The 21,044-nt window shown below is 40.2% G+C and overlaps 1 protein-coding gene across 1 annotated transcript; it reads left to right on the forward strand.

Annotated features, from left to right (window-relative positions):
• Window positions 1-2,163: 2,163 nt before the first annotated feature.
• LOC310934213 (solute carrier family 2, facilitated glucose transporter member 9-like) lies at window positions 2,164-14,123 on the forward strand (the record flags this gene model as incomplete). The annotated part of the gene is made up of 12 exons (XM_083897886.1): window positions 2,164-2,202; window positions 3,286-3,384; window positions 4,708-4,868; window positions 5,826-5,950; window positions 6,192-6,337; window positions 6,901-7,033; window positions 7,965-8,152; window positions 9,676-9,786; window positions 11,135-11,236; window positions 11,770-11,845; window positions 12,890-13,017; window positions 13,872-14,123. The coding sequence occupies 12 exons, from the start codon at window positions 2,164-2,166 to the stop codon at window positions 14,121-14,123; spliced, it is 1,560 nt and encodes a 519-aa protein (XP_083754012.1).
• Window positions 14,124-21,044: the final 6,921 nt, after the last annotated feature.

The following is a 21,044-nucleotide window of genomic DNA, read 5'->3' on the forward strand; positions in this document are numbered from 1 at the left end:
AAACCAGATCTAAATCAGCATCGCGTTTGTTCAGTATCATGAAGAGTTGTCTCCTGTGGGAGTAATTGTGCATCCTCCTTTTGCAGAAATAACAGCCTCTAAACGCTTCCTATAGCTTCTAATTAGAGTCTGGATTCTGGAGGAAGGTATTTTAGACCATTCTTCTTTACAAAACATCTCCAGTTCAGTCAGGTTTGATGGTTTTAGATTCGACAGAAGATTCGGCTCTCCCCAACGGGAGTTGGCTCTTCATGTTCACTATAAAGAATCGGCTCTTAGAGCCACTTGTTCACAAACGACACATCACTGATCATTTCACATGACAAAAATCAGGATCTGATCTAATTAGCTGAGCTTTGTGCTTGTGAAATTCGGTACTGCAGGAGTCAAGTCAGATTATGGACTTTACTCATTTATCACTTTTCTGTAATTCAAAAAAAAAGAGAGAAATGTATGAAAACTGGAGCAGTGTGAACATAGATTTTATGAACAAAACCAGCCTTTCATGCAACTGCAGGTCGTAGGATTAAGAAATGTGTAATGCAAGGCAGGTGATTACTACTCACAAGAAATACTGTTTCTTTCAACTGTAACTAACATTGTGAGCACATGATCACTGTGTGATTTCTGCTGTGGAGTGTTTGATTGTGTGAGAGCTAAACTTACAGTTTTGTTGTTTTGAAAGAGTTCTGATAATGAGACATTATTTGCAAACTCTACACTCAACAGACATAATCTATGATCACTATCTGTAATATGACTCCATAAAACCATGATCATTCATGCAATTCATGTCCTGTTTATTTTACAACAGCATTGCCCTCCCAGCCATAGCTTCTATGAGCTCCTCTGTAAAACTGAACATTTTCTGTGGTAAAATGATGTGTTTTCAGTGAGTCCACAACTTTCAGCTGATTTATTATACTTCATGGCTGCAGTGAAGTCAGGGTTGAATGATGCATGAGTGAGAAGCTACTCAGCAGATTTTTGGCAACTGTGGAACTTAACGGAGCGACAAAGAATTATTTTATATATTTGTTTATTTTATGTGACTGTCATGGAAAATAACGTCTCAACATACTACATACATCCTGTTTTCCCCTTTGCCATATTTACGGTTCAACCTCGTAAGATAGAAGCTTGTATCCACACAGGCCGGCCTGAGCCTGGGTGCCGAGGTCAAGTAGATGCATATAGACCCCTGAGACACAACAGTATAACTGTGCAAAATCTTCTTCATGATCCTCAGAGCCATCTTAGACTTGTCTCTGAGCTGTTCTTCTATTCACTCTCTCTTTGCAAAGAATAAACCAATGCTTCAGCAAGTTAATTTTGCTCCAACTTTATTTCTTCATCAGACATCTTACAACAAAATGTGCCACAACAGTGACAACATGACTACAACTGTAAGATAAATAATATTCCTGAAATAAAAAAAAGATAAACTTTTGGATGGCATTGTTGTTTTCTGCAATGTTGTGCTGATGAGTAGTGGTGCTGGAATGTTGCAGTGTCTGAGTGGTATTTATAACCCAGTTATACACTCAGCAACTGTAGACGTGCTTGTGTGATAGAGGGTCCTTAAGGTCACCTGAGAGGCACAGTCTGCTATTGTGTGCTATTGAGTTCACTTTTCAAGTTCACTTAATATATATATACACACACACACACACACACACACACACACACACACACACACACACACACACACGTCATCATCATCTTCATTATCCAGAAATATTCAGGCTTGCTTGTTGAAAACCAGGAAGTGGCCATATCGTCAAATAGATTATTCTCAAATCCAGTGTTTTGGATTAGGAATATTTTATTATTTTCACTTTTTCGATTAGGGTTGAAATCCCTAAAATGTGTGTGTGTAAATGCAGTACATGTATATCCTCTTTACTGTTTCTTCCTTTTTAAATTCAGTTAAAGCTAATTGCTTCCAGCAGGCTTTTCTCTCAGTCCGTCACGCTGCTCTCATCATGTGATTACACTGTGTGGGTTTGTTATCGTGAGGCTGTGGTTCTGCTGCCTGACCAACTGCACATGAACTAACCTGTCTTTGGAGGTCTACTGCAGTCGCCATGAGATTCTTTGTCGTATAGAGACTAAACCCATTTTGCTGCCTGCTGTTTGGGTCAACCTGACAAGATTTCCCAAATGGCTGAAGAGGTTTTAATGCCAGGAAAAAACAATGCAGTAAGTTGATACTGACTCAAGTGGGATTTAGATTCAGATCCAGGGTTATTATCTGACTGAGGATAGTTTCAGACATAGCAATAGCATTTACTACCATTTTTCAGACTGGTAGCCTCAAGTAAAGCTCATATACAATTTGCTACTTTAAAATAATTCTCAAAAACACTTTATGCTGCTTTGTAAATACTTTTAATATATATTTAGTTTGTGCATTTGAATTGACTAATTCTATATATGAGGTGTTTAGTTCTTCTAAACAATTCAGATGACTGTGTGTCAAAATATTGACTTGAATTGTAAATGGTCTGTGTTTATATAATGCTTTGGAATGATCAATAGCTGCAGCCCTGCACTGCTTATCAGATTATATCCTTATCAGATGAGTCTGTTTGGAGAATTGGGCAGAATTACTGGTATATACTGTAATTCAGCCTTTGTGGAAAAAAACCCTATTGAATTTAGAAAAGCAAATATATGCTTAATATCACACCTGCTGTAATTTCATGGATGTTCATGGCAAATTATTTCCATCTACCCTATTTGTTGATGTATCGTCTTCCTAATGTAAAGTCCTGCTTTAACTATGCTAGTCATGTCATCAAGTTGTTCCAGGAGTGATAATCAGGACATTCTGTGCTTTTAGAGGGTGTTCATGTGTAGTTGAGAAGTTCTCGGAACCCCTTGTCCTTCTTTCAGCTTTGTCACTTTCAGAAACAGACAATGGGCACTTTAGTCAAAAAGAGTGAAACGAAGATGAAAAAAGTAAGAGGCTGGACTTATTCACAGATATGTTTAATTTGTAACAAACTGAACTGAGACACCACAGAGAGAGAAACATCTGTTTGCTTTATATAACTATTACTAACTCACTAATCATTCAGGGGAAACTTTATTATTGCATAAAATATAACTACTTGTGTACAAGTCTTTGTACTTACACCTAGTGTGAGACTGAAACATGCAGTTTTCATTTGTAATTTGTTTTATTGAAGATAGAACAAGGAATCCATCGCTCTTCTACAGATAGCTGCTCTGTTATGTTTTGTATTATTTGAACACACTTCTCTCTCCCTCTGTCTGCAGCACCTCACCAGCTCTCTGTTGGCTGTAGCATTCCTTACATCCTTTGGTAGCTCCATGCTTTATGGCTACAATCTGGCTGTGGTCAACTCTCCTGCAGTGGTGAGATGGAACACACACACACACACACACACACACACACACACACACACACACACACACACACACACACACACACACACACACACACACACACACACACACACACACACACACACCGTGAGAGATTGTCAGGTGTGCCGTGGGAAATTATCCAATGTCACCTAATTGGTCTAAAAACATTTTTTGAAAACAAATAATTAATTATCTGCAAATAATATGGATATGAATATTCAAGACACTTTGATAAGAATGACTCAATTGTTAATATAGGCTACAGAGTATTTTTTTTTTTGTGCCTTGTGATTTTTTCAATGAAAAAAAATTACCTTGGCTCAAAAAAGGTTGAAAAACAGTGATTTACACAGTGGTCACCCCTTCTATACCCTTGGTCCAATTTATTCAACTGGGTATTAGACACTTCAGATCTCTTTATAGATAATAGTTTCCATTTGAGTAATTAACTGAAAAGTTTCGTCTCCCGAAGTATCACATCTTTAGGTATCTACAAGTAAGACACTTCCCTCTATCGTAAACTTTTAGACATAAGGCAGGCTTCCCTTGATAACATTAAAATTGCATGTGAGCAGGACCTGAATTTACCTACATCAGAGGACATATCCAAATAATTAAACACAAAATATAACCATGTAAAAATACCATGAAATATGTTATTTTAAATGCTCTAAGATCCTAGTAAACACTGACGGTGCTTCCTTCAAGTCTGCTGTACTGTGTTACCCATCATGTCTTTGGTTATTCCTGAACACCCCAAGCAAATAGGCCAGCCGTCAAGAGGCATTATGGGTGTAACTCTACAACATATGTTCTATGGAAATAAAGCTGGAATTCAGAAACTTTTTCAGCAAAAGTTTCTGAATTCCAGCTGCAATTCAAAGCTGCAACAGCACACTGACCCATGATCGATGTCGGAGGAGCTGCTATACAAGTATAATAACAGTTAGCAAGGCCAATGAGCACCAAGCACTTAATTATACATGAGCAACATGTATTTGCTATGCAGTGACAGTGAGACAATAATGCACCAACCAACCCACTGACGACAAATGAAAAACTTCTGATATTTTAGGCTGAACATCAATGGAATTCTGCTAGAGACACAGACCTACACTGTGACTGTTTCAAAGAACATCAACATCCTTTATTGTCTGAGCTTTGACGGCCAGTGCTACACAATCGTTATTCAATCTAACCTGTGTTTCTCTGAATTGTCTTTTATTCAAACACATTTGGGTTTTTGTGTTAATTCTGCCACCTCTCCTCACCTCTTATCTACCTTGTTTCCACACTCCATCAAACCCTCAGTATATTAAGGACTTCTACAACAAGACAGTGCTGCATCGAAATGGAACAGGACTCAGTGGGGAGACGCTGACTATCATGTACTCGCTCACTGTGTCTGTCTTTGCTATTGGAGGTCTGCTGGGCTCCGTCATTGTGGGTATGCTGGTAACTCGCTTTGGCAGGTGAGAAACAAGTTTGCTTACAATATATTGTGCCTGAAGCATAATATCACAAATCACAACATGCATTATCTCAAGGCTCTGTACTTAGACAACATCATTGAGAGCAGAGAAACCCAACAGCTCACACAATGAGCAAACACTAGGCGTCAGTGGAGAGAAAAGAAAGCAGAACCAGACTCAAAGATGTGCAGCATCTGCCTCAACAGAAAGGAAAAATGGAGGAGGAGACAGGGTGAGGGAGGGGGTGAGGGAGGGGGTGAGGGAGGGGGTGAGGGAGGGGCCAGCCTATAGAACAAGAAGTGAAAAAGAAAAAAAAACTGTTCACAATATTGCATCATGGTATCACACGTATACTTAATAATAATATTTATGATGCAAAATGAATGTATTATTTTATCAAAAACATACATTTATTTTAAATTAAATAAATATATAGTGTAGAAAATTGTAATTAAAATTTGTGAAAGTGTATGTTGTGTTTTCAAATAATGTTCCCTAAAAGAAGCATATACAAGGTAAAAAGTGTAGGCCCAAGCACTGAGCAATGATGCATTATCATTAACATTAACAAACTAGAATCAGATAGGTATGATTTTTTAAATTACTTTAGGAAATATTTTAGACCTAAGTCAAATTCATTGCAACTGAGTAGCAAATGTCAATTTTTCCAGAACTAAAAGTCTTCCTCCTTCCCCTGTTTGTCCATCAGAGAGCAGCAGTACAAGTTTAACCCCGATGCCCAATGTCGGCAACAATGTCAATTCATCATCATTGTTTTATAGAAACACTGCTGTGTGATTCCTTTTTTTGCACAGCAGCATTTGATGGCCGTTATGATGTATGAGGACATCTTATGTTGTCCATGCTGTTTCATAAACCTTTGGTTCATAGTGTGTGTGTGTGTGTGTGTGTGTGTGTGTGTGTGTGTGTGTGTGTGTGTGTGTGTGTGTGTTTCAGGAAAGGTACGGTGGTTAAAACAACAGTGCTGGTGTTTATTGCTGGCACACTCATGGGCTTCAGCAGGATTTGTGGTTCACCTGAAATGGTCATCGTAGGCCGCTTCATCACAGGGATTCACTCAGGTAACACACACAGGTTTCCACGTTTAATTTTTCATTAGTTTTTACAGCAGAAACAAACCATTACTTTGACCATAATCAGCTAATGCTTAGCCCAATCTTTAACCTAACAAGAACACACACTATTTGATGGATTGTGTTCAATTTACCAACTTCCATAACTACTACTTTGATGCCATAGTCTTTGTCAATCAATTCAAAGTCTAGTGCTCATATATCATCTTCTCTGCTTTTGGTACTTTAGGCATCTCTCTAAGTGTTGTGCCAATGTATCTGGGTGAGATTGCACCGAAGAACCTGCGGGGCTTCCTGGGTCTAGTGCCAAGTATTTTTATTGGCACTGGAGTCTTTGCTGCACAAATCCTGGGCCTACATGAGCTTCTAGGAAAGGTATTTAAACACTGCTTTCTAATAAGAGCTTTTATTCACAGATAATTCAAACTTGGGTGTACATGTGGTTAGGATGTGGAGAAAAATACTGACTTATGAAACAAGAAATGTTACAATAATTTACAGGTGAACTTTGATGCACCTTTAATATTCACATCAAGCAAGTGAACCAGATAAAATACATGTACCTGAAAGGTGCCGTCAGCATCTGATGATGAGCCAGTAAAAAGAAAAGTAATAACTGAGTACCAGTGGCAGTTGCTGGTCTTTGACACAGGGGAAGGTCATTTCAGATCCAGTTATTTATACATAAATTCTGCCCTCCACTCTTTCGCCATTGATAGTCTCCAAACACGACAAAAAGTCGTCAGATTTAGCAACAAAGTCTCCACTGCTCTGCCAGAGAGAGACTTTAAGATTACAAAAGAAAAGAGTAAAAAAAATGCAATAATGAATTTAAATTAAATGTGTTGTTGTGGTCACGCATTGGTTCAACCTGCTTTATTAACAAGAGTCATATTCTCCCCATGCATATAATTCAAATTGTGCTGGAACTATTACAGGAGGAGCACTGGCCCCTCTTTCTTTCAATAATGGTGGTTCCCACCTTCATCCAGCTGATGCTGTTGCCATGGTTTCCAGAGAGCCCCAGGTATTTGTTGATTGAGAAACACAACGTCCATGCGACCATCACAGGTGAGTGCTGGGCACACTGGCTTAAACATTTTGAAAAAGATGTGTTTAAATGCATCAACAGAAAGACACTGCAAAAACAAAACAATGGAAAACCAAAAACACACAAATCCCAAAGCAACTGCATGAGAGAAAACACATAACAGAAGTGCTCCAGGCCTGTGGGGGCGCTGTCGTGCAGCTCTACGACCAGCACTAATGAAATACATTGAAGTGGCTCTGTGGTGTAGTGTGGATGGATCAGTCTGTTACGAATGAGCTGATGATGTGCTAACTCTATGCTAGTTGCTAAGTCATTAGCATCACAGTCAATACTTCATACACAAAGCTGTATCCTTCACACATGCTTCAAGCACATCAGCACATGTTTGTGCTGGCCGTGGAGCTAGTGAATAACAATACAGCCACAAAACGTTCTGAAACGCACAGTGGATTATTAGAAGACAATTAACATTTGTCAATCCCTGTATGTATCCCTGAATTCAAATGAACACTAACGTTACGAAGATTAACAACGTTAATGAAAACTCACCCAATAAGAAGATAGAAGGTTAATAAGAGCTTCAGGGTGCTGGCGTCACATCATCATCTTAGACAACTACTGTGTATGTCCTGCTCTCTTTCCGCTGCTAAATAATCCATCTGTTTGTTGTTTTTGCAACGATGAAGTCTGCTAACATTTATGCTAAAAACTCTTGAAACTAGCACACTACAATAACACTCCTGCCAACTGAACTTTCAAGTAGCAATCACTCAATGTTTATATTAAATAATATTGAAAAATGCTGACTGAGGGTTATTCATTTCCCTCACAAATTGAATACAGGTGATACACACATCAGGGTGGGGCAGACAATCAAATAAGAGTGTACTCTTGTGTACTATTGAATCTTTCTATGGTGTGCTGTATACATTCTGGTCTCTTGTCTCTCAGCACTGAAGAAGTACAGAGCCAAATGTAACATCCAGGCTGAGATCGAAGAGATGCAGGAGGAACAGCGTTCCCTGTCATCAGTGCAGACGCTGTCAGTGTGGAAGCTGTTGCTGGATGACACAGTCCGCTGGCAAGTGCTCAGTGTTGCTGTTATCAACATTGGCATGCAGCTGTCTGGCATTGATGCGGTAAGGATATGCATGGTTTTCCTATCACCGTAAAACGTAGGCAAGTTCAATCAACACTATGATTATTCCATATAATGTAACAGTACTGGCTACACCAGAGCACCCTCTTTGTGCATGAGTCACTTCAATGGCTGCATACATCATCGCTTCCAACATCTTATCTCCTGCTTTCAGCTCTATCACTCTACATCAAGTTCTAGTATGCCATGTCAAATTATCCAGTCTAAATCTGGTACTGTCTTTATTGATAGTGGTTCATATAAACATCTCCATGCTGGTTTACCGTCACCTCACATACCACACACTAAGGTCTGCCAACCCAATTGTGTAGTTTCCCAATATTGAGGAACAAGTATTGAGCTTTGTTGAGAGGCTTTTAAGGAGAGGGAGAGTGAATCTCACACACGAAGGAAGCAAATAGAGATAGATTTGAGATAGATTGTAATCACAAAAAGGCTACAGGGAGAGTTGGCTAAGACTCAAAGAGGCAGATTGAGCGGCAGCAGAACCAGGGCTGCCAACTTTTGAGAAAACCGAGTGAGACATCGTGGCATGCAGGGCAAATGTATGGCTGGCCCAGTCGAGGTTACCACCACACACCCAATATATTTATTTATAGTAATATTTTATCCAAGATTATTAATGCTTTATACAATATGCTTTACATATTAATAATGCTTAATACTCATAATGCTTTCAACAATAATAAGGTAAAAATCATTGACACATTCTGGATTTGATCCGACAACCTTCCTGGCACAATTCCACCTACTCAACCACCGGACTATCACTATTATCCTTTTTGTGTAGGTGGGAGAAGAATATTTATGAATGTACTGGCTCAACCAAAAATAGTTCTCTGTCAGATATATTTGGAACCGTTTTTAACCGTGATGTACTTCTGCGTGAGAAATCGGAGGTGTGGCGTAAGAAGTCAATCAAATGCGCGTGTCTCACGGCCAATGGGTGAGGTTTGGCAGCTATGAGAATGGTTTTGTTAACTGCCACTGGGAAGCGGGGTGACACAACTGACGTGGATGATTTTTGTTGCTAAATAAATCCCAGAGATAACTGCCCAATTGAAACCCAATTTACTGACGAAGGGCGAAAAGGCCACATAGAGACAAACAACCATTCACTCCCAATTTGCCCTTTTAGTCAGTAAATATGATCCTGAGGAGTTTATGGTCTAAATCAGAGGACTTTAGTATAACATAATGTAAATTATAGTCCTATTTAAAGTCAAATAGATGATAAAGCACTGCAGGGGCCGCTGCACAAGTTTTCTTATACTATGCCTACACAAAAAATTTGATTAGAATGAAAATGTTGCTCCAAATATTTTCATTAAAGAATCTCTACGGTCACTACAGTTATCTTTAGCCACCGTCACACTTATACTGATAAGATTTATTTTTAAAAAACAATTAAAATTGCATCTCATGGTAAAGCTTAAGAGGCTTTTAGCTATTGTCTGATCATCGGCACTTAGAAAAACACTTAAATTTGCTTCTTGTCCGCAGATCTGGTTTTATACCAACGACATCTTTGAAAATGCAGGTATCCCAGTTCCAGAGATCCCGTACACCACAGCAGGAACAGGGATCATAGAGATCATCGCTGGACTCATTGGGGTAAACTTCCTGTGAATGTTGTCTCTTAAATGGTGCTAAACCTAATTTTTATGATACTTTAATTTAAGTCATGATAAGATAATAAGATATTTGCAGGAGTGGAAGAAGAGACCAACTTGAGGAGGGAGACATGGAAGGTGGGGTGAATCCTCAGTGATTGAGGTAGCTTGAGCCGGATGGAGGTGGGATTGATGATTTTATCTACGACGAAGGGGCCGATGAACTTGGGAACCAGCTTGCGGGACTCGACTTGGAGCAGGAGGTCCTTTGTGGATAGCCAAACTTTTTGGCCGGTTATGTATTCAGGAGCGGGAGTCCGATGGCGGTTAGCTTGCTTCTGCGACTGTTGAGATGCTTTCAGGAGGGACGCCCTGACTTGAAGCCATACGGCCTGGCAACGCCCCATGTTCGCCTGGACGGATGGAACTGCTACCTCCCTTTGCTGGAAGTCGAAAAGGGGAGGTTGGTATCCCAGGGAAGCCATGAATGGGGAGACTCCTGTTGAAGCAGAGGAAAGAGAATTATGAGCATATTCGACCCACGGCAAAAAAGAGCTCCAGTCTTCTGGATGGCGAGCAGCGACACAGCGAAGAGCCACCTCCATATTTTGGTTTGCCCTCTCTGTTTGGCCGTTGCTTTGTGGATGGTAGCCGGAAGACAGACTGGCGGAGGCCCCTAGTGCCGCACAGAACGCCTTCCACACCTGGGAAGCAAATTGTGGTCCACGGTCCGAAACAATGTCTGCGGGGAAGCTGTGGATGCGAAAAACGTGTTGAACCAGAGTCTTGGCTGTTTCCATGGCAGAGGGAAGGGCGGGGAAGGGAATATAGTGGACTGCTTTGGAGAATCAATCAATTACAGTCAGTACGGTAGTGTTGTTGTTGGAAGGAGGCAATCCTGTGACAAAGTCCACAGCAATGTGCGACCAGGGGCGATAGGGAATGGTGAGGGGGTGCAGGAGATCAGCCGGGGGACGGTTGGACGTCTTGCCTCTGGAACAGGTGGGACAGGCCGAGACAAAGGTGGTGACGTCTTGTGACATGGGGCCACCAGAAGCGCCCAAGTGTCCATCAAGTGTCTCATTGTAGACACATTCAATTTTGTCCAAGACGTTTCAGTTGTTATCAGAGCGTCATCTAAACGCAGAGCTTTGTTCCAGTCTCTTTTTGGCTCAGAAGAAGTTGTCTGCAACTTGCTGGGCTTTGCCCAACTCGTTGGTCTATTCACACAGCGGTGCCCCCTCCACCTAGTTATCACTGTGAATATTACCTCAGTAAGTTTACTGAATACAATGTTAATAGCGTTTAAAGTATAAAGTGTGACCTGACCTCTATCTCTGCTCCTGCAGTGTTTCACGATAGAGAAGTTGGGCAGGAGGCCGCTTATGATTGGGGGCTTCGCCATGATGGGAATGTGCAGTGCTGGAATCACACTGTCACTCATTCTACAGGTGTGTATGTGTGTGCACGTGTGTTAATGAGAACATGCTGATCCACACAGAAAGGTTAGTGGTTGACATATTATGTTTCTGTTTCTTTTGTCAGTTACCTAATTTTACTACTCATTATTAGTTGCTTCCTATGGGGTAAGATAACTGTCAAAAAGATGTGCACATAGTCGGTTGTGATTTATTCAACATGAATACGAATTGACAACCATGAGAATACGATTCAAAAAGTTAAAAAAAACATGAATCCACAGTTGTGAATGTACGAATCTGCAGCTGTCACATACTGTAACTCTCATTGATTTCACACACTGTGCATGCCTTGAGTTACACCCACAGTTATCTTACCTCATAGCTTCCTGGTAGCCGTCAAGTGCGAGTGGAGAAGAACCAGAAATAAGTAGAAAGAAAGACAAGTAAATGAAAACTAATTTGTGTGTATTCCTGCTGGAACAGTGATTTACAGTCAGGGTCATGTAGCAGAGGACTGAGCTGTGGAGTGTGACTGACGTTTTTTTCTTTCCTTTTCCCTAAAGGTTCACTTATCATTCATGCGCTACATCAGTGTTTGCTGTGTGGTTGGCATCATCGCTGGCTTCTGTATTGGTCCAGGCAAGTTGTTCTACACTGGATGTAAAACAAGGACTGACCGGACCGAACATGTCTGACATTCAGGGGTGGAGGAAGTACTGAATCTCAGTAAAAGTACAAATAACCAGAGAAATATTTACTTTAGTAAAATTAGAAGTACCAAAATGACAACCCTACTTAAGTAAAACGAGTATAACGAGCTGTCAATCACCCACATTGACCAAGGGGTAAGGCTATGGCGCTGCGTAACTGAAGACGCTGTAGAGTCACAGAGTTGTTATTACGCACCACACAGGAAGCATCGATTTACAACAAGTTTTTCGTTCTTTTTAGACCAATAGTGACATGAAAATAAAATTAAATGGGTTTTAATAATTTGGTAGGAAATCTCAAATGGCACAGATGGTGCCAAACTGTGCCAACAAGAGAACGCCTAGACATATTTTTACTAAAATCTTGGTCATTTCACTCTGCTTCACTTCATCAGACTTTGCACAGCTCATGTCCACATTGTTATATGACCTCCATGCATTTTTAAGCCCCTACTGCATATTTTAAAGGTGATATTTGCTTTAAAATGCAATAACAGTGGCATCTACAGTGAAACTGTAGAGCTTGTAACTGCAGAGATTTACTCTATTTAGTTTGAAAAAATAAATCCCCCCCCCCCCCTTTTTGTTATCTAGGCCACGCCCCTCTTCACCACACGAGACGCTCATTGACTCATTTGAATTTGACACACATGCTTTAACACATGTTGTTCCAGGAGAACCAGATAGGACTACGGGATTCATTTGAAATGTTTTTTATGAACATCGTGATAACATAGAATTGATATAGACCAGTGTAAACTAAGGGACACAATGTTACTAATTTCAGCTTGTACACAGGCAGAAGAAGGCTTTACAGTGAATGTGGAGGTCCTCCTACCTCAACACACTTAGACCTTAGGGCAGCACATTGGTTTTATTACATGGTTTTATGCTATCCTATAAAAATAAAGTGATTGATTGATTGATTGATTGATTGATTGAGTTTCATGTGTTTGCTTTGTTCATGTTTCAGCGGGTGTTCCCTTCCTCATCACAGCAGAGTTGTTTAAACAGTCCCACCGCCCGGCTGCCTACATTGTTGGAGGATCACTCAACTGGATGTCCAACTTTACTGTGGGCTTCGTCTTCCCCTTCTTACAGGTAAATGTTACTTTCATTCATTTCATTTGAATTTGTTTATTTGTGGATTTAAATTTGTGGAGATATTGCATGCAATCATTCCTAGAGACCACCTTTTACATAACATTCATTCAATAACACATGAATAAATTAAAGTAGATTAATTTATCAAATGCATCGTTACTGTTCAGAATAGTATTTTGTGTTACAGCAATGGCTGTAAGAATAGTCAGAAGCATTATATTATTATATTATAATACTAATAATGCTATTATATTAGCATATTTACTCTCGGCATGAATGATATTGTGAATTGGGTTACAATGGTTTGTCATCTTCAAAAAGCAATTCCCCTAAAGGTTTTTGATTTAATGATTTAAAAGTGATTTATTGCAATGAATGTAAATGATCTGAATGCTGAACGACCACTGGGCTGAATTGTACTGTGGCCCTGGTCTCAACACAAATGCAAAAGCCACAACCGAACTCAGCAGTTGTGCAGCTGGCTGGTGTGCACGGAAACACAAATTACCACAGTGGCATCTCGTGAGAAGTGTCAAACTGCCGATAAGCCTGCGCACCGGACAGTAACGACCCTACTCAGCTTCTTGATCTTCTATTCAGCATGTTTTGTCTGCCTTCTACTAGTAAACCTGCACACCAGCCTGCAGCATTGCCACGAAAACAGGGATGTACTTGGCCTTGAGTTTTCAGGGCCCCTGTAGAATTCCAATCTGTAGTTTAACTCTAGAAACTGCTTGTTACTGTGGGGACGGGATGATCTCTACAAAAGTGTCATTCTATTCTTACACCATTTGCTCTCTTCTTCTCTCCCTGTTTTTCCAACGACTCATCTTTGTACATACAACTATCAGATGTCAGCAGGGTCTTACTGCTACTTGGTGTTTGCCACCATTTGCTTGTCTGTGGCTGTTTACGTCTACATTGTGATCCCAGAGACCAAAAACAAGACCTTTATGGAAATCAGCCGATTGTTTTCGAAGGAGGCAGTCCTAGAGACCCAGGGCCTTTTCAACGTGGACCAGCTGAAGTTGAAGAAGATGAACGGTTATGGCGGTTTAGAAAATGCTTCTCTGGAGTTAGACAGCTCCTCTTCTGTACCGTAATGGAGCCTCGGTTTTTTTTTTACTGGGACTACAAAAATAGCTCACAACTTCCTCTTCCCCTTTTGTGTGTTGCAATATGCACATGTCCACCTTACCTAGTCTCTGATTGAATACAGCTGGGTTCACATTAAGGTTCTAAACTGCTGAATATGCAGGATTGTATGAACTCTTGCTCTGAAACATCTTATCAATGTGATGTGTGAGTCTGTAATAGAAACTGTATATCTTGCCTGTTTTCATAAGATGCAAGATCAGTTGAAGCAATTTGGAAAGAAAAATTAAGATTACAGATTACATACCCACTTTCTGTTCATACTGTAAAATGAGCACTGATCACAGTTTAATTTTATTTCAAATTATTATTGGTGAAAAAAACATTCTACCTCCAAATCAAAATGTTTAGATTCTCTGAATAAAAAAGCTGTTGATTTGTATTAATGTCACTATGTTCCCAGATTTTGGCTTGTGAAGACGTTGCTAAAAATTGACCATCAACTTGATGACATGACTCACCAAATTCATACAATGATATCAGAGCTCAAAGGCATCATTAAAAGTACAAAATGCAAAACTGAGCCCCAGCACATCTGCACAATGTCATGTGATATTACACTCCTGATCAACATTTTAAGACCAGTTGAAAGATTGCAAGAATTTACATTTTTCACTGTTGGATCTTGAGTATTAAGTAGTGCTTCAAAATGCAAAAAGAAGAAATGGGAGTGACACAAAACAAAAAATGAGTAAGGAAATTTATTGCAAACAACCATTAAACTGAAAAAGGCTGTTCATCAAGTTTAAGACCACATCCTTTAAAGCCTAAATCTTCGCATAAATGTGGATTCAGTGCCATTTTCTGTCAGGTATCCACACTGTCATGACCTCCTGATGGCAAAGGCAAAAAAGCTTTCTTTCTTTGAACGTGGTTGGATTGTTGAGCTGCATCAGCAATGCCTCTCACAGCCTGCCTTTGCTGTTGAGGACACATTAAGGCAGTCATTTTAAACTTCTTAAAAGATCCTGAGGGCCTGAGCCGGAGGATCCAATTGGCTGTCCGTCAAGACACGGGACGATCCTCGACCCAAATTAAACTTGTCACTGGTGCCAGCTGCAGTCCCATAACCATTAGACGGCATCTGCGAGAGAAGGGTTTTAAGAACAAAAAACACATTCAAAGACACAAAATTGCCTGTTTGGAGTTTGCACGAGAGCACCAAACATGTGACATTGAAAGGTGGAAAAAAGTTTTATTCTCTGATGAGATGTTTTCTGCACGGCACAGTGGAGGAGATGCCATCATGATCTGGGGGGCTTGGTCCTTCAATGGAACAATGGAGCTTCAGGTTGTGCAGAGGAGTCTAACTGCAACTGGCTATGTGGAGATGATGCAGGGGGCATCCCTCATGACTGAAGGCCGTTGTGTGGTAATGACTGGGTTTTTCAACCGGACAACGCTGCAGTTCACAATGACCGCCTGAAAAAGGACTTCTTCCAGAGAATAACATCACTCTTTTGAACCATCCTGCGTGTTCCCCTGATCTAAATCACATTGAGAACATTTGGGATTGGATGGCAAGGGAAGTTTACAAAAATGGACACCAGTTCCAGACAGTGGATGCCCTCCGAGAATTTTCACCACTTGGAGCAACATTCCCACTAGTCTCCTGGAAACACTAGCATCAAGCATGCCTTTGCCATCAGGAGGTCCTGACAGTGTGGATACCTGACAGAAAATGGTACTGAATCCACATTTGCGAAGATTTGGGCTTTTAAAGGCTGTGGCCTTAAACTTTTGATCAGCTGATGAACATTCAATTTAAGTTTAATGGTTGCTTGCAATAAATTGCAAACTTCTTTTGTCCCTCCCATTTCTTCTTTTTGCATTTTAAAGCACTACTTAGAACCTTATTAAGATCCAGCAGTGAAAAATGTAAATTCTTGCAATTTTTCAACTGGTCTTAAATTTTTATCAGGAGTGTATGTTCACTGACTTGCATTAAATCAGTCATGAGTCCAAGAAGAAGGTGTGACTTTGCATCAGTACACTGCTGTATATTTAAATGGCTACAATTGTTTCCTGATATCTTGTAAGGTTAAATATTGGACCCTTAAAAACAGGTCAGAGAAAGAAAGAGTGGTGATAACATTTTACTGTATTGCCAGCAGGTTGACAAAAGAAAGGAGAAAATGTGCATTCTGAATATGTGGAAAAACAGAAGATAACCTATTTAAAAAATACATTTATAATCATTTGCATATAACAGTTGAAATGTTTATGCATGTTTGGATATCTTTATATTGTTGTTAACATGTATTACTCCCAAAATGAACACTGCCTTGTTCCAAAGTCCATGTGTGGCAGTGAGCCCACAAGCCAATAGCCCCATTGATCATTTTTCTGTAAAACCTCTGTAATTCTCTACGCACAACTCCAATGCAAATCATGTTTCACTGCTGACATCTAGTGGACAAAAAGGGAATCGTCCATTCAGTCAAGTCTTTTTGACGCTCTTCCAACACAACAACAGCTTCACCAGTTTTGTTAATTGATCTCTTTCTCTCTGTCTGCACTAAAATCTTAGAAAAGGCAGTTGCTAATCAATTATGTGAGTATTTGTGCATTAATGGCCTGTTTTTAGATGACATCATATCACAGACACAGCAACAGTCAGGGTTAGTCAGATTAGCAACATTCTCTTGGCCTCAGATAATGGTCTTGTCTCTTTATTTGTCCTGTTAGATCTTAGTGCTGCATTTGACACCATTGATCATGATATTCTATTGAAGGAACCGGGGCAGACGATTTGGATTACAGGTACTGCCCTCTGCTGGTTTAAATCATACTTATCTGATATATTCCATTTTGGTCCTGTAAATGATAACGCCTCATTGCAAACAAAAGTTAGTTGTAGAGTAATATGCCTCCTTTAGGGACCATTATTAGAAAGCATTAGAAAGCATTAGAAAGCACAACATACATTATTTGTACCATGACAATTTCCAGGACAGCCTTCTTCCACCTGCAAAACATTATGAAAATTTGAAACATTCTGTCCTTTAAGGACGCTGAAAAACTAGCCCATGGTTTTGTTACATCCAGATTCGATTACTGTAACTCCTTATCAGGATGTTCAAACAAGTCTGTTAAAACGCTTTAGTTAATTCAAAATGCTGCAGCAGGAGTTCTGAGAGGAACCAGAAAGAGAGACCATATAACTCCAGTTAGCTTCTCTACACTGGCTCCCCCTACAGTTCAATTTAAAATCCTCCTCCTCACGTACAAAGCACTTAATGGTCAGGCCCCTTCATACCTGAAAGACCTAGTTTTACACCCCAACTGATCACTTAGGTCCCAAAATTCAGGCTTACTTGTGGTTCCTAGAGTCTATAAGAGAGGCAGAGGCTTCAGTTACCAGGCTCTTCTCCTGTGGAACCAGCTCTCAATGACAGTTTAGGAGGTGGACACTCTCTTTATATAAAGTTAGACTTAAAACGTTCCTTTTTGATAAAGCTTATTGTTAGAGCTGGCTCAGGGAAATCTGGACCATCTCTTAGTTATGCTGCTATAGATCTAAACTGCTGGTGGAATTCCTGTGGTGCATGAACACTCACTCTCTCACACTCAGGATATGAATATGACTTCATTATATTAACCTTGTTCTTTCTCTCCCTAGTTTCTGTCTTTGCTTCCATTCCTATCTCTCTCTCTGTGTCCTCATCTTGCAGGCTGCAGGATCCAGATCCAGTATTGAGGCTACTACTATTATCATATATAATATATAACCATTATTATTCTGCTATAATTAAAAGTCAATATCAGTATAATTTGTTATCAACAATCTCTGCTGCTGCTTATATAAATGACACGGTACTTCCATAAACATATCATCATTGACTGTCCTGTATAAACTTAGAACTTGGTACAGTTGTTTTTTGTATTTCTGTTCCTTGTCTCTTTCTTCTGTCTCATCACCCTCTTTTCTTTCCCACCTCTCCTCTGTTCCCCATTTTTCCTTTCACCCCAACCGGTCAAGGCACAACTTTAAGATTTCTTCCTGTTAAAAGTTAAAGTTGTTTCTCTCCACTGATGCCTATAGTGTTTGCCTCATTGTGTCAGTTGTTGGTTTTCTCTTCTCTCCATGATGTTGTCTATGTACAGTGCCTTGAGATAATGTATGTTATGTCCACAGTTGTAAGATTTTGACATATCAGCCACTATTTTCTAACTCACACAGCACATAGCTCCAGAGGATAATCCATTCCAGTCTTTTAATCCCATATCTGTCAAATAGTTACAGTAACTTGACAGGCTTCACTAGAACTTGGCAGGTGACTTACTTACTCAGACTTAACCCAGTTTTTGCAGGGTCAACATTGCCAGTGTTTGGATGAAATGAAAATAATGTAAATCAATCAATCTTTATTTATATAGCCCACAGTTTACAAAACATAGTTTGTCTCACGGGACTTCACAGGGTTGGTAACATCCTCTGTCCTTAGACCTTCGACCAGGGTCAGGAAAAACTACCAGGGAAAAAACCCTTGTAACAGGGAAAAGGGTAGAAACCTTAGGGAGAACCACAGGTGAGGGATCCACTCCCTGGACGGACAGATGTGCAGTAGATGTTACCCAAACATATAACACACAATGACAAAGTAAGTAAAGCCAGCAAGTAAAACGTCTTTTAATGGTTTGTCACAGTCTGTAGTGAAGGCTGTTGTGGTCAGAGACTTGAAGATGACGGAGTCCTCTTCCCTGTCCAGGCCTCGTTCACTGGTGTCAGCAGAACTCTAAGAGATTAAAAGTCAGTTAGAGATGAGCTACATGTGGATTTATGTGCTACATGTCATGGGGGAACATAGGGTAAGTGGTGAAGGTTGAGAAATTGAGGACAGGGTGAGAGTTCAGCTCGTGCAAAGTCTGTGTGCTCTTTCTAAGTGCATGATGGGAAATTCCCCCCAGCAGCATACGTTAGAGTATTCTAATCAGGACATACCTGATCTAGCTTCTACTATAGTCTATGTTAAAGAGGTAGGTTTTCAGTCTCACCTTAAAGGCAGAGACTGAGTCAGACTGTCTGACTGAAAGCGGAAGTTGGTTCCACAGGAGAGGAGCCTGGTAGATAAATGTTCTACTACCTATTCTACTTTTATGAATTTTAGAACCAACCAGTAGACCCAAGTTCAGGGAGTGGAGCGGTCTGTTGATATAAGGTGATTACATCCCAAATATAGGGGCTGGATTTTTTAGTGTATGCGAGAAGTAGTGTTTTGAAATCTATTCTACTTTTCACTGGGAGCCAGTGAAGAGAAGCCAAGACAGGAGTTCTATGATCACGTCGTCTGGTTCCAGTCAGTATCTGTGCTGCTGCGTTCTGGACAAGTTAAAGTCTTCTCAAGGACTTACTAGGACATCCAGACAGTAAGGAGTTACAGTAATCCAGCCTAGAGGTTATAAAGGCGTGGATTAGTTTCTGTCTGTTACTGACCACTCAAATGCAATAAAAATTCACACACATAAACACAAACACACACAGAAAGCTGTGAGTCATATCAGTCTTTTTCAGCTCCTCGTTCTGTTTTTTTGTGTTGTCTTTGTTCCGCCCTCCATTCTAAAGAGCTGTGGATGTGTTGTGTTGTTGTGTAAAGGTTCTGGCAGATAGTTGATGAATGTGGCACTGCTGTGCTACAGGCTGAAAGTGTTTTGTGACAGAAAGTGTTACGACTCTCTTTATGCTTTGGCACCAGTGGCTCTGCGGTGGTGAATACTGTTTCTGCCGCATAAACGTACAGGCTGGGAATGCCCTGAGAATGATTCTGATTATAATTGTACAGCACTTTGTGATTTTTTTCTATTAAAAGTGCGATATAAATAAACTTTACTTACTTAAATGTACTTTCATATGTGTTTATGATGTTTACTAGAACATTTAATTTTCTTGTTCTTGTGAAGAGTTGGTCCATACAAACCAACACAACTCTGTCTTCTTAAATCTATGATAGCTTAAGATTTGCCACTTTAAATCACTTAAAAATGTCCCGCTACTGGTGCATTTCTCTCGTGACATCAGAAGTAGAGAAATACTAAAAAATATAGTCCCTGGGTCCATACACACACTGTCCTGGTGTTTGAAATTAGTACTTGACACATTAAAGGTCTTAACCTGAGAAAATATCATAAGGGTTGAAAATCCCACAAACGACAAAATGTTAAAGACAATGTAATGACTGCCAGTCATCAGGAGTAACATGGATTAGGTGAATTGGTCACTCTAAATTGACCGTAGGTGTGAGTGTGTGAGCGAATGGTTGTTTGTCTCTATATGTCTCCCAATGTCAGCTGAGATAGGCACAGCACCCCCCCGCGACCCTCCGGTGGAGGATAAAGCGGTATATATAATGGATGGATGGAGGAGTAACATGGGTCCATGCATCTTACCCCACATCAACGTGTAGATTAGCGTCGCTGGGAATCGAACCCACATTCCAGTTAAAAGACAAGTCATTCTACACCCTGGTAAACATCTGTGGGTTGTATAATCAGAATGTAATCGCTGCATCACCAATGCAAACAGGATGACATGATATGCTTCAGTTATCTCACAAGAGAATATGACTCTTTCTCACCTGGTGGTTCATCCTGGATGTGACTCCTGTGACCACATACTGTATCATCAGATCTGGCTTCGCTTCCCTTTCTTGGAATACCCACTGCTGTCATGTTTGTTTACAAGAACTAGATGGTATTTTTTGGAGGAGTCCATCTCTAATGTATCTTGAGTCAAGGATTATGTTTGTGCTCAGGAATGAGAGGCTACATGTGTGTGTGTTCAAACCACCTCCCAATGTGGTGTCTGTGATCTGGGAGTGTCCAGAACTGAACATAGCACAATGTGGACATGATCAGTTCCCTCAGGATGG

Source organism: Microchirus variegatus (assembly GCF_963457635.1).
Source record: "Microchirus variegatus genome assembly, chromosome: 11".
NCBI classification, from domain to species: Eukaryota; Metazoa; Chordata; class Actinopteri; order Pleuronectiformes; family Soleidae; genus Microchirus; species Microchirus variegatus.